The sequence below is a fragment of the Sorex araneus genome, chromosome 1 (genome assembly GCF_027595985.1).
Source record: "Sorex araneus isolate mSorAra2 chromosome 1, mSorAra2.pri, whole genome shotgun sequence".
Taxonomy (NCBI): Eukaryota; Metazoa; Chordata; class Mammalia; order Eulipotyphla; family Soricidae; genus Sorex; species Sorex araneus.
Genome location: NC_073302.1, coordinates 421,583,733 through 421,595,665, shown reverse-complemented (window position 1 = coordinate 421,595,665; position 11,933 = coordinate 421,583,733). Strand labels below are relative to the sequence as shown.

General features: G+C 38.0%; 1 protein-coding gene across 1 annotated transcript in view; it reads left to right on the top strand.

Annotated features, from left to right (window-relative positions):
- Positions 1 to 444: 444 nt before the first annotated feature.
- The window catches only part of IQUB (IQ motif and ubiquitin domain containing), a 56,226-nt gene continuing 44,737 nt past the window's right edge, over positions 445 to 11,933 (top strand). The window contains exons 1-4 of the mRNA XM_004602247.2: positions 445 to 1,030; positions 4,841 to 4,975; positions 9,407 to 9,568; positions 11,643 to 11,815. Of these exons, the coding sequence (XP_004602304.2) occupies positions 445 to 1,030; positions 4,841 to 4,975; positions 9,407 to 9,568; positions 11,643 to 11,815 (1,056 nt within the window). The remainder of the gene's footprint in view (positions 1,031 to 4,840; positions 4,976 to 9,406; positions 9,569 to 11,642; positions 11,816 to 11,933) is intronic.

Sequence of the window (11,933 nt, the reverse complement as noted above, 5' to 3'; positions counted from 1 at the left end):
ATGTTTTCTCTCATTGTAAGAATGTTGCTGCATTTAAATGGTAACAGTTGGACTGTTATGCCCAAGTTCCTCTTAACAGATACAGAAGAGGGGAGTAGGACAGAAGTTTTCATTGTGATGGACCCAGAGACCAGAATAAGTCATGGGACTCTAGCCCACTGGACACATGATTCGAAGACAGGCCATAATCTATCACCAACCCCTCATTTCCAAACTAGTTTTCAATATACCCTTTACAGAAAAGTTCAAATTTATTGTTTTGAGGTTTTCTTTTTGGTATACTGTTATAGCGACTGTAGTGTTTTGATTAAAAAATCAGAAATAAATATGCTACATATTTTACAAAGATAATCAACATTCTTATTATTTTGTATATAATGAACTCTAGTATTGTAGCTTTTATGTACATAGTAAGTGTGTGTATTTTTTTCTTAATTTAGGAAAATGTCTGATGAGAATGACAAGGTCTCTAAGGCAGAGGAGTTTGTGCCCGGAGAGTCTGAGACCGGGCAGCTGGAGGCTGGGGAATCTGACGCTGGGGAATCTGACTCTGAGGAATCCGAGGTCTGGGAGTCGGAGGCTGGGTCATCTGACACAGAGTCCTCTTACACTGGGGAGTCGGAGGCTGGCGAATCTGAGTCTGGGGAGCCTGAGTCTCTAGGGTTCGAGGCTGAGGAAGAAGTTTCTGCAGCAGAAGACCATGATGATGTCCGAATTCCAGGCTCCCTTGGAGTGCTGCTGGAGACTCCTGAGGCCGAAGGCAATGCATCTGAACCACCACCCCTCCCCAAGGCCCAGGAGGCGGAGAAGAATGTGGAAACCCCCTCAAGCTCAAAGGAATCAAGCTATGGGAAACTGTCATCAGACGAGTCCAAATCATCTACCCAGGACTCCGAATCACTTACCCAAGACTCTGATTCCCTGTACGCCAAAGAAAGTGATACCTCAGTGCCATCCCCCATGTTTTTGGATAAAATACAGGCTACAAAGGAATCTTTGCAAGCATCAATGACAAATTCTCTAGCAACAGGTATTGTCTGGAAAAGAAAGGATATTTCTTTTCTGCATTTGATGACATGTTGCTTTTTTTTCCTCATAAACTTTTGTTTCATAATTGATATTACATTACTTTTCCCTTCTGTATCACACTTCTGTGACTCTTATCACTTGAGTCTCTTCAGCTATGTGGGTGGCTTCTCTTCTGCAGAATCTATTCTCTCGAAATCAAAGAGTATTATTGAATTTAAGTTGATATTTGTTTTTGTGGGCTGGAGCTATAGCACAGTGGTAGGGCGTTCACCTTTCACGCGGCTGACCAGTGTTCGATTTCTCCAGCCCTTTTGGAGAGCCTGGCAAGCTACCGAGAGTATCGAGCCCGCACAGCAGAGCCTGGCAAGCTACCTGTGGTGTATTCAATATGCCAAAAACAGTAACAATAAGTCTCTCAATGAGAGACGTTACTGGTGCCTGCTCGAGCAAATCGATGAGCAACGGGATGACAGTGACAGTGACAGTGATTTGTTTTTGCAAATAAAGTAAGTCTTAATTATGGATCTTAGAAAATAGTAGAGAGGTAGAAAATGTCGGTGAATATGACTTTTTTAAAAAAATATAAAGTGGTGGATAAATATAATTGAATGTGATTCTTTTTTTTTACATTAATTTATTTTTTAATTAGTGAATCACCATGAGGGTACAGTTACAGATGTATATATTTTCGTGCTCATGTTTCCCTCATACAATGTTCGAGAACCCATCCCTTCACCAGTGCCCATTCACCACCAATAAACCCAGTATGCCTCCCACCCCCCAATCCCATCTCCCCCCACTCCACCCTGCCTCTGTGGCAGGGTATTCCCTTTTGTTCTCTCTCTCCAGTTGGGTGTTGTGGTTTGCAGTAGGGGTGTGGAGTGGCTATTGTGTTCAGTCTCTAGTCTACTTTCAGCACGCATCTCCCTTCCCCCGAGTGGCCTCCAAGAATGTGATTCTTTTGATGTCAGTTTGGGATTAGTTGTACATAGCTAGCAAGAGATGGAATGGAAGCTGACAACTTATTTCCTAGTTTCATATTCAGTTCTCATTCCATGTTTCATGTATATTTGACATATGTCCAAATATGTTCATATTGTTATTCATATTAAACTTAAGAGAGATTATTTTTGTCTTTAGATTTGTACCCATTATAATGACATGATGGTGATGGCATGCAGGAATTATCACAACAATGATGGTAATAATTCAGATGTTAAGCAGTAGAAAGGTGATTACACAGAGAACCATTCTATTTTTCTGTCTAATTGCTTCTTTCTCTTGTCAATTTTTTTTTTCTTTCTGGGTCACACCTGGCAATGCTCAGGGGTTACTCCTGGCTCTGCACTCAGGGATTACTCCTGGCGGTGCTCGGGAGACCTTATGGGATGCTGGGAATCGAACCTGGGTCGGCCGCATGCAAGGCAAATGCCCTACCCAATATGCTATAGATCCAGCTCCTCTCTTGTCAAAAGTTTTGAGAGTTTCTAGCAGCTTAATTTTCTCTAAAACAGCTTAGGTAAAATGTAGTTTTAACTTAGTGCGAGTGGTTAGTCCTTGTGTGGCATGTCCACATAAATAGGAGGTAGAAGAGAAAATTTATCCCAGCTGTACTCAGCTGAAGTTGATATCCCTTAATTACTTTATTCATTGTAAATTTGGACTCTCTTTTATATATTATTAGACATTTTGTATAACATGTAATAAACTCATAGTGATTTTTAAAAAAATTGTGTTGGTTCTGCATTTCAAAAATTTCTTAACACACGGGGCTGGAGCGATAGCACAGCGGGTAGGGTGTTTGCCTTGCACGTGGCCCACCCGGGTTCTAATCCCAGCGTCCCATATGGTCCCCAGAGCACCGCGAGGGGTAATTCCTGAGTGAAGAGCCAGGAGTAACCCCTGTGCATCACCGGGTGTGACCCCCCCAAAACCCCCCCCCCAAAAAAATTTCTTAACACACTTCTCTTACCTAAAGCTAGGGAGTCACAGTTAAGAAAATTTTATATATATTACCAAAACTATAAAAACAAATTCTTAGCCTCAACAATACATAGTTAAATTCCATTTTAAAATGCCTAGATTTTATTGAGATTTTTGATAGATATCTTATTTACCTTTATGACTACTATAGCTATCACTGTATCACTGTCTTCTCGTTGCTCATCGATTGGCTCGAGTGGGCACCAGTAACGCCTCCATTGTGAGACTTGTTACTGCTTTTGGCATATTGAATATGCCACGGGTAGCTTGCCAGGCTCTGCCCTGCAGGCAAGACACTCTTGGTAGCTTGCCAGGCTCTCTGAGAGGGATGGAGGAATTGAACCCGGGTCAGCCGAGTGCAAGGCAAACGCGCCCTACCCGCTGTGCTATCATTACTCCAGCCCATCAATAGCTATAAATAACAAAATATTTTAACCTATGGCATACATCTGTATGCAATCTTATTATATTTTTTGCATTAAGATGTGAGTCTAACACTCTGGAAAAAAGGAAAGGGAAGAACAAAATATTTATAAGTATATATAAAAAAGAGCTTGTCCTATACTTATTTTATTTATTTTTCGCGAGGGTGCTCCCAATCATGCTGAAGGGCTGAGGGCTAGGAGCTGCAGCCCCTCTGTGGCCCAGCAATGCTAGGGGCCACCTGTGTCATATCTGGCTTTGTTGAAGGGGGAAGACATTTGGTGGTAGGGTTTAAACTCAAGTCCTTGCATGTGCAAGACAGGTACTCCTGACCCCTCAGCTATTTTCTAGCCCCTAATTTTAAATACTTCTTTATTACTACGATTCATGAACAAATATCACTTTAAAGTAACAGTTCATATTTTTAACATGTAAGCTTCTAGATTTTCCAATCTATAGAAGAGAAAGTGAAATGTCATTTTTTGTGAAAATTAGTTCTGTGCATACTTATTTTAATATGCATATAATAAACAGTGATTGTTCTGCTTTTCATTTTGGCAGTTATTTCTACAAATTGGTTATGAAAAGAAGAACAAATTTAGTATGTTATTTTTTGTGGCTGAAAGGTCAAAGAAAAAATTCTTTGGAAATTTATCTTGTGTGTGTGTGTGTGTGTGGGTGTGGGGGGTGGCCCACACTCCTAGCTGTGCTATGGGGACCATTTGGGATACCCAAGATTGAACACAGGCTGTTGGCATCTAAGGCAAGAGCCTTACTGTCTCTCAGGCGCCTGTTTTTTTTTCTTAATTTTAATGAATATTGCTGCTTTACCTATACATGACAGCAGCATGTAACCAAAGTAGGCACACATCTAAGACACTGGTACACACTGTTATGTATCAGAATATATCTTTCTAATAGAGCATACAATTTTTTGATTTTTCTGAAATGTTTCCTATGCTTGTATCTGAGTAACATTGACTAGATATTGGAAGTTGTTTCATTTTATGTCCTTTAAGCACAGTTTGATGTTATTAAAATTTAATTTTAATTTTATTTCTTTCTTGTGGAATTCTGATTAAGGAGGTAACTCTGAATGCATAATGGTCTTCATAGAAGGGAATGCAAGAAAAACCTAAACCTTGAGCTAGATTTGGGGTAGTAGGTATGGATTGTTGATGCTAATTCTAGACATTTTGATTTTTAAAGCAAAAGCTTATAGCAGAATATTGGACACTTGTAGAAAATTTTAAGTAACTCAGCATGAGATTTTGATAAGGAAATGTAACATATGATCTGTGTTCCATGTAATGAAAAAAATAATGCCCAGAATTATGTTTTTCTGCTTTGGACTGCAATTTGTTGACTTTTGCTCTAGGTTTCTTTTTCCTTTTATTATTTGCAGTAAAAGCTGTACTTATTCCTGTTGGTCAAGAAATTATAAGGCCTTTTAGAGTTGATTCCAATTTATCAGGCCTGAAGGACTATTTTTCAAAGTTATTAAATATTCCACCAGATGTACTACAGATACGTTATGCTGGTAAGCTTACTTTCTAATTCGTTTTAAAATGTAAGCATAAAAAACTTTGATTTGTAAGACCAAACACCGTGATATTTACTATTTGAGCATTGTTCTGAGTATGTATTTAATGATTTAACATACTGCCTGCTTTATTATCTTTTTCCTGAGTAATAAGAAAGTGCATACAATATTTGCCATATTATTTAGGACCAGAATGATAATACAGCAGGTCAGGTGTTTGTCTTGCACACAGCTGACTCATGTTCAATCCCTGTCACCACATATTCTGCCGCCCCCACCCTGCCTCTTCCAATGCCAGCCCGTCAGAAGTGATCCCTGAGTGTAAAGCCTGGAGTAAGCCCTGAGCACAGCTCAGGTGTGGCCGAAAAGCCAAAAAGAAAAAAAAAATTGTTGTTATATTATGTTAGTGCTTTAATGAAGCAAAGCACAAAAAAGCCATGAGAATAGGCAGAAAGCTACTAGAAAGCTCCATGTAGTAAAAGTGATTGTACTTGTACTAATCCCCAAGGGGTGAGAAATGTGGAACTTTGGGGAACTGGAAAGAATTTTAAAGGAAACTAGTTTTACATGGGGAGGGAACCAAATGAAAATACAGATGATTACTGAGAATATATAGAATTAGGAGAATACTGAAAAAATTTTTTATCAGACACCTATACATTAAAGTCAACTTACATTCCCATAATGTTTAGTTACATTTTCTGTTCAATCTTTGAATTGACTTTATATTAACCTTGTGTCATGAGAGAACATAGTATTTGAAACTGAGATATAATTAAGAAAAGTAACATGGTTCAGCACATGTTTATATTGAGTATATAAATATATCCTAATGCTTTGTTATCAAGTTAAGCACACATCCTAATGCTTTGTTATTAAGTGAAAAAGATATCACAAGAGTTTCCAGGAAAGTAAGAACATTTTTGTGGGAAAATATGATGCTAAAAAAAAAAATTTAAGCCATACCCATATAGTGCCCTTTCCCTTTACAATTCAAAGAAAATCAATTTTTCCAGTTTCAAAATTAGTTTTTAGAAAATGATTATAATGAATGTTTTTTAATGGTAATATGTTTTTGTATTCAGACAACTAATTATTACATCTTAGTTAGGGAAACATTCAGACAACTAATTATTATGTCTTAGTTGGGGAAACAAAGCTAAATTTTAAGTAAATTTTAGAAGTAATAGTAGTAATCATGATGGCATGTTGACAATGGGTAATTTGCTTACTAAGTGCTTGTACTATAAAATAATATGCCTGTATTATCATAGTCATTCAAAATACTCAACAACCCTTTCAGGTAATTCTATCACTGTATCACTGTCATCCCGTTGCTCATCGATTTGCTCGAGCGGGCACCAATAACGTCTCCATTATGAGACTTGTTGTTACTGTTTTTGGCATATTGAATACGCCATGGGTAGCTGCCCTGTGGGCAAGATACTCTCAGTAGCTTGCTCCGCTCTCTGAGAGAAATGGAGGAATTGAACTGGGGTCGGCCTCGTGCAAGGCAAACTCCCTATCCGCTGTGCTATCGCTCCAGCCCATTTTAATTAAATTTGAGGGGAGCAGGGAGAGGGAAACTAAAGCTCAAGGAACTTGGAAAATGTATATAAGCTGGGAACGTAACTATAGATACGGCTTCACACTGGGACCAGAGTAATCGTACAGCAGGTAGAGTGTTTGCCTTATAAGAAGCCTGTCTGGGTTCAATTCTTGGCATCCCATGTGGTCTCCGGGGCACTGCCAGGAGTAATTCCTGAGTGCAGATCGAGGAGCATCACCTGGTGTGGCCCCAAAAAACAAAACAAAACAAACAAAACCTGCTTCACATTAACTGTAAGATACATTTCAAAATCGAAGAAGACCTCTTTGAAATTTGACACTGGCACCAAAAAAGGGATTTTTCAGATGGAACGAGTATTCTGAATTATCTAACTGTGTCCTTAATGCAATCACAAGAGCACATTTAGGAGCTCATCTGGAGAAAGAATAATATCTGACTGCAGTGCACTCTTTTTTTGCACTGATGTTTCTTCTTTATATGTGTTTATCTAGGCAATAGTATTTGACTCAGCAGCAGTGATAGAAGAGTAAAGTTTCATTCGTCCACTCTCTAAGATATTTGCTTAGTGTCTAGTATTAGAACTGAAGTTCAAATTTGGTGGTATTAGGCCTACTCTAGAAACATGTGGCAGAAGGGAACAACTCTGGGAACCTATGTTCCTGTGACTGTTGAAAAAATAGCTACAGATTTAATACATTAAAACATCATACTGGGTGTATGATAGAGTGGTTACAGCAGTTACAAGTAGTTAGATGTACAGCAGTTAGGGCGCTTGATTCGTAGGAGGGTGACCTGGATTTGATCTTTGGCACTCTGTGTAGTCCCTCAAGCCACCTGGAGGATCCCGGAGCACAGAGCTAGGAGTAAGATCTCAATATATTATTTCTCTTCCAGTTCTGGAGGATAGAAATCCAGAATCAGTTTTGCTCAGGTAAAGTTACAGGCCATTAAGGAGGGCCATTCTTCCTTTGAGGTTCTAGGAAGAATCTATTCATTTGCTTTTCCCTCTTCTAAAGTTGCATTCCTTGCTTTCATGGGCTCTTGGGATCCTTCCTTCATCTTCACTACTTCTGTCATATCATTTCCTCTGTAGTCAGGTACTATTCTCTCTCCAGATGTGCTCCTAAATGTGTTCTTGTGATTACATTTAGGACACAGTTAGATAATTCAGAATACTCTTTCCAGCTTAAAATCCTTCATAAAATCTGTGATCGCGTTTGCCATATAATGTAATTTACCATGTTTTAGGACTGTCATTCAACCTGTCACAAAACCCACCTAGTATTCATATTAGTTTTAGCTAGGATCTTGTAACCAGACCCCAACATGCTGGGTCTGGTGGTGCCAATCTGACTTTTGTTCTTAGGTCGAGAATGCCGTATTGCTGGGTCTAGTGATGTTTTGGGGAGGGAGGATTCCATGTCAGGGATCAAACTTGGGTTCTGTGCATTCCAGGCATGTATTCCTGTCCTTTGAACTATCTCTCTTATCCCCATTTATGTTAACTTGAAAATTATAAAATTAAGATGTGGTATTGAAACCCAAAACTTTCTGAATGTGCTTTTATTGAACTTAGTTAAAGACTAAAGGTATCATCTTTCTACAAATAAGTAAAACTTTTGTGGAACTTTTGTTACATTTAAATTACTAGTTCTAATTTAGGTAAAGAATATATTGGAAGTCATTGAAACTTTTTTTCTTTTTGGGTCACACCTGGTGATGCACAGGGGTTACTCTTGGCTCTGCACTCAGGAACTACCCCTAGCGGTGCTCAAGGGACCATATGGGATGTTGGGAATCGAACCTGGGTCAGCCGTGTGCAAGGCAAACGCCCTACCCACTGTGCTATCGCTCCAGCCCATTGAAACTTTTTAATGACACAAAACAGCAGCCTGTAACATTATACAGTTTTCTTGTATACCTTAAAATAATGAAATATAATTAAAGGAAATTTATATAATAGGATAGAACAATGGTGGTAGGAGAGTAGGTAGAAGTTAAAGCAATACAACATAGAAATCTGACGTACAGGGGAAGGAGCTGTAGTAGTGGGTAGGTTGTTTGCTTTGCATGAGGTCAAATTAGAATCCCGGGCAACTCATATGGTTGCCAGGTAATCCCCTTGGTACCCTGAGCACTACCAGGAGTTACTCGTGAGTGCAGAGCCAGGAATAACTTATGAGCATTACAAAATGAAAAACAAAACAATACTTGACATATACCTTTCCATACAAACTTAAATTTTAGTTTACCTTGGCGTGACCTAATTTATAAGAGTTCCTGATAACGAATACAGATAAAGGAGACATTATATATAATTCTTAGTTTTCTGCACTGGAGTGGGGAGTAGGGTATTAAAATGATCAGGCATCCTCTTGTGTGAATATATCCTGTGATTATATAAAATGCTTCCTCATGTATAATGAACTTAATGCTTTGGTATGATTTTACTCACTTATAAAATTTATCTTTTCATTGTTTCAAGAGACACATTGTTATTACATACTTTATTTGATGATTCGGGGGTTATGGATTATTTAGTAGTATCACCTTAACTGTTACCAGTTTGTAATTTTTATGCTTACATCCTAGCAAGATAGGGAGACCTTTAATATTCTTATTTGGTAATTGAACAAGATGTGGGTATGTTTTTATATAGGCATGTTTGATATTTTCTATCCCTTTAGGAGTGAGTGCGAACATAATTTTTCTTTTCTTTTTCTCTCTTTTTAGGAAACAAAATTTTATTAAAAAGTAGAAGAAAAAGAGAGAGCCTTGCTGGAGAGGAACATAACATAGGACTCAGTTTGGCACTTATCTTTTTTCTAACGCTCCCTATAATTTTATCTTAATTTTAGGAAAGATTCTGAAAAGTGATGAAACTTTACTACAACATGGAGTTAAGCCACAGGATGTTATTCACCTGGAAATATTTTCTGCTCAACCAGATATGTTTCAAGTCAGAACAGTGCATGAATTAGATCAAGATACTAAATTTATAATGGTCAGAATACAAACTGGTTAGTTATTTGATGAATTTTGTTTTTAATTTTTAAAATTTTCCTTAATTCAGTTTTTAATTGAAATACTATGTGATACGGTTACAAAGCTACTCCTGATTGGTTTTCAGTCATACAATGTTCCAGCACCTGTCCCTTTACTAGTGTACATTTCCCACCGCCAGTGTCCCCACTTTTCCTCACCTCCACCTCTCTGGCAGGCACTTCTCTCTTTCTCTCTGTCTGTCTCTGTCTCTCTGTGTCTCTGTCTCTGTCTCTGTGTCTGTTTGTCTATGTCTCCTTTTGAGCATCATGGCTTGCAGCACAGATACTGAAAGGTTGTCATATTTATCTCTTTACATACCGTCAACATTCAGTTTTTGTCAAGAGTGATCATTTCCAACTCTTAGTGTCATGTTGGTCCCCTCCTCTATCCTAACTGCGCTCAACCCCCTATACACTTGTGGCAAGCTTCCAACCATGGATCAGTTCTCCTGGCCCCTGTTTTTGATGTCCTTGAATATTAGTCTCTTGTTTTTTATATTCCACAAATGACTGCAGTCATTCTATATTTGTCATCACCATCCTTCTGACTCATGCCATTCAGCATGATATTCTCCAGTCCATCCATTTATATGCAAATTTCATGGCTTCATTTTTTTCTAACACCTGGGTAGTATTCCATTATGTAGATGTACCATAGTTTCTTTATCCAGTTGTCTGTTCGTGGGCACTCAGGTTTTGTGCAGTTCTGGCTATCATGAATAGTGCTGCAATTACCATAGGAGTGCGGTTGGTTCTACCATGTGTTGTTGTGCCCCTGGATATATTCCCAGAAGTGGTACTGCTTTGATAGTGTTGCAGGTTTTTTCCTTGTAAAGTTCTGCCAGTGACTTACATATCTGATATCATCCCCTTATCAGATGGGTGTGAGATGAATACTTTTTCTCATCTGTGGGCTGTATTTGTAATTTGGTCATGTTTCTTTTGAGGTGCAGAAACTTCTTAGTTTAATGTAGTTCCATTTGTTAATCGTTATCTCAACGTGCTTGGTCAGTGGTGTTTCATCACTGAAGATGCCTTTAGCTTCAATGTCATAGAGGTTTTGCCTACATTTTCCTCTATGTACCTTTTGGATTCATGTCTGATGCTGATCTTTAATCCATTTCCACCTGACTTCTGTGCATGGTGTTAGAGAGAGGTCTGAGTTCATTTTTCCACATGTAGCTGTCCAGTTTTCCTAGCTCCACTTGTTGAAGAAGCTTTCCTTGCTCCATTTCATATTTCTTGCTCCTTTATCAAAGATCATATATTTGGGGGTCTGTGTTAGGGTATCACCTCTGTTCCACTGATCTGCCAGTCTGTCTTTATTTCAATACCATGGTGCCCATTCTTTCTACTCCTATTCAGAGTAGTACTGGAAGTACTTGGTATAGCAGTTAGGAAAGTAAAAGATATCAAGGATGTCTGTATAGGAAAGAAAGAAGTCAAGTTTTCACTATTTGAAAATGACATCATATTATTCTTAGAAATTCCTCAAGACTACAGAAAAAGCTCCTAGACAAAATAGATTTGTATAGTCAAGTGACAGTTTACAAAATCAATACCCAAAAGGCCATGGCTTTTCTATATACAAGTAATGAAAGAAAAGTGATAATAAAATAATAATCCTGTTCAATTATTGTGCCTTGGAAAGTTAAATACCTTGGAATAAACTTAACTAAAGAGGTTAAGGGCCCATACACAGAAAACTACAAAATAGTACTTCAAGAAATAAAAGAGGACACGAGGAAGTGGATTTGGAGTATTAACATTGTCAAAATGTCACTACTCCCCAAAGCATTATACAGATTCAATGCAGTCCCTAATAGATACCCATGACATTTTTCAAAGAAATAGATCAACCACTCCTGAAATTCACGTGGAACAATAAACCTCCATGAATAGCTAAAGCAATCCTTGGGAAAAAGAAGATGGGAGGCATAAACTTCTCCAACTTCAAACTCTACTACAAAGTGGTAGTATTTAATGTCTTTTAGATAAGTGTTTTAGAGATTCTTTGCAGTTGAATTAAGTATTGGTCTTCTCTCTTCAGGTGTTTTTGAGTACCAGGAGGTAGCTGTTGAAATCGAAAAATCTAATTTTCACAAGCCATTTCTTGGTGGATTCAGACATAAGTTAACAGGCCAAGAATATCATAATGCTGGAACACAAACTGTACCTAAAAAGATTCCTATAAAACCCAATATATTTTCTAGAGATACCCAGGTAATTTTTTTATATAGAGAGTTTTAAAATCAAAGAATCAGCAAATGATGTACATATCCTCTGAAATTTTCTACCAAATTATATACCAATTAAATTAATACATCTAATTTATATATGT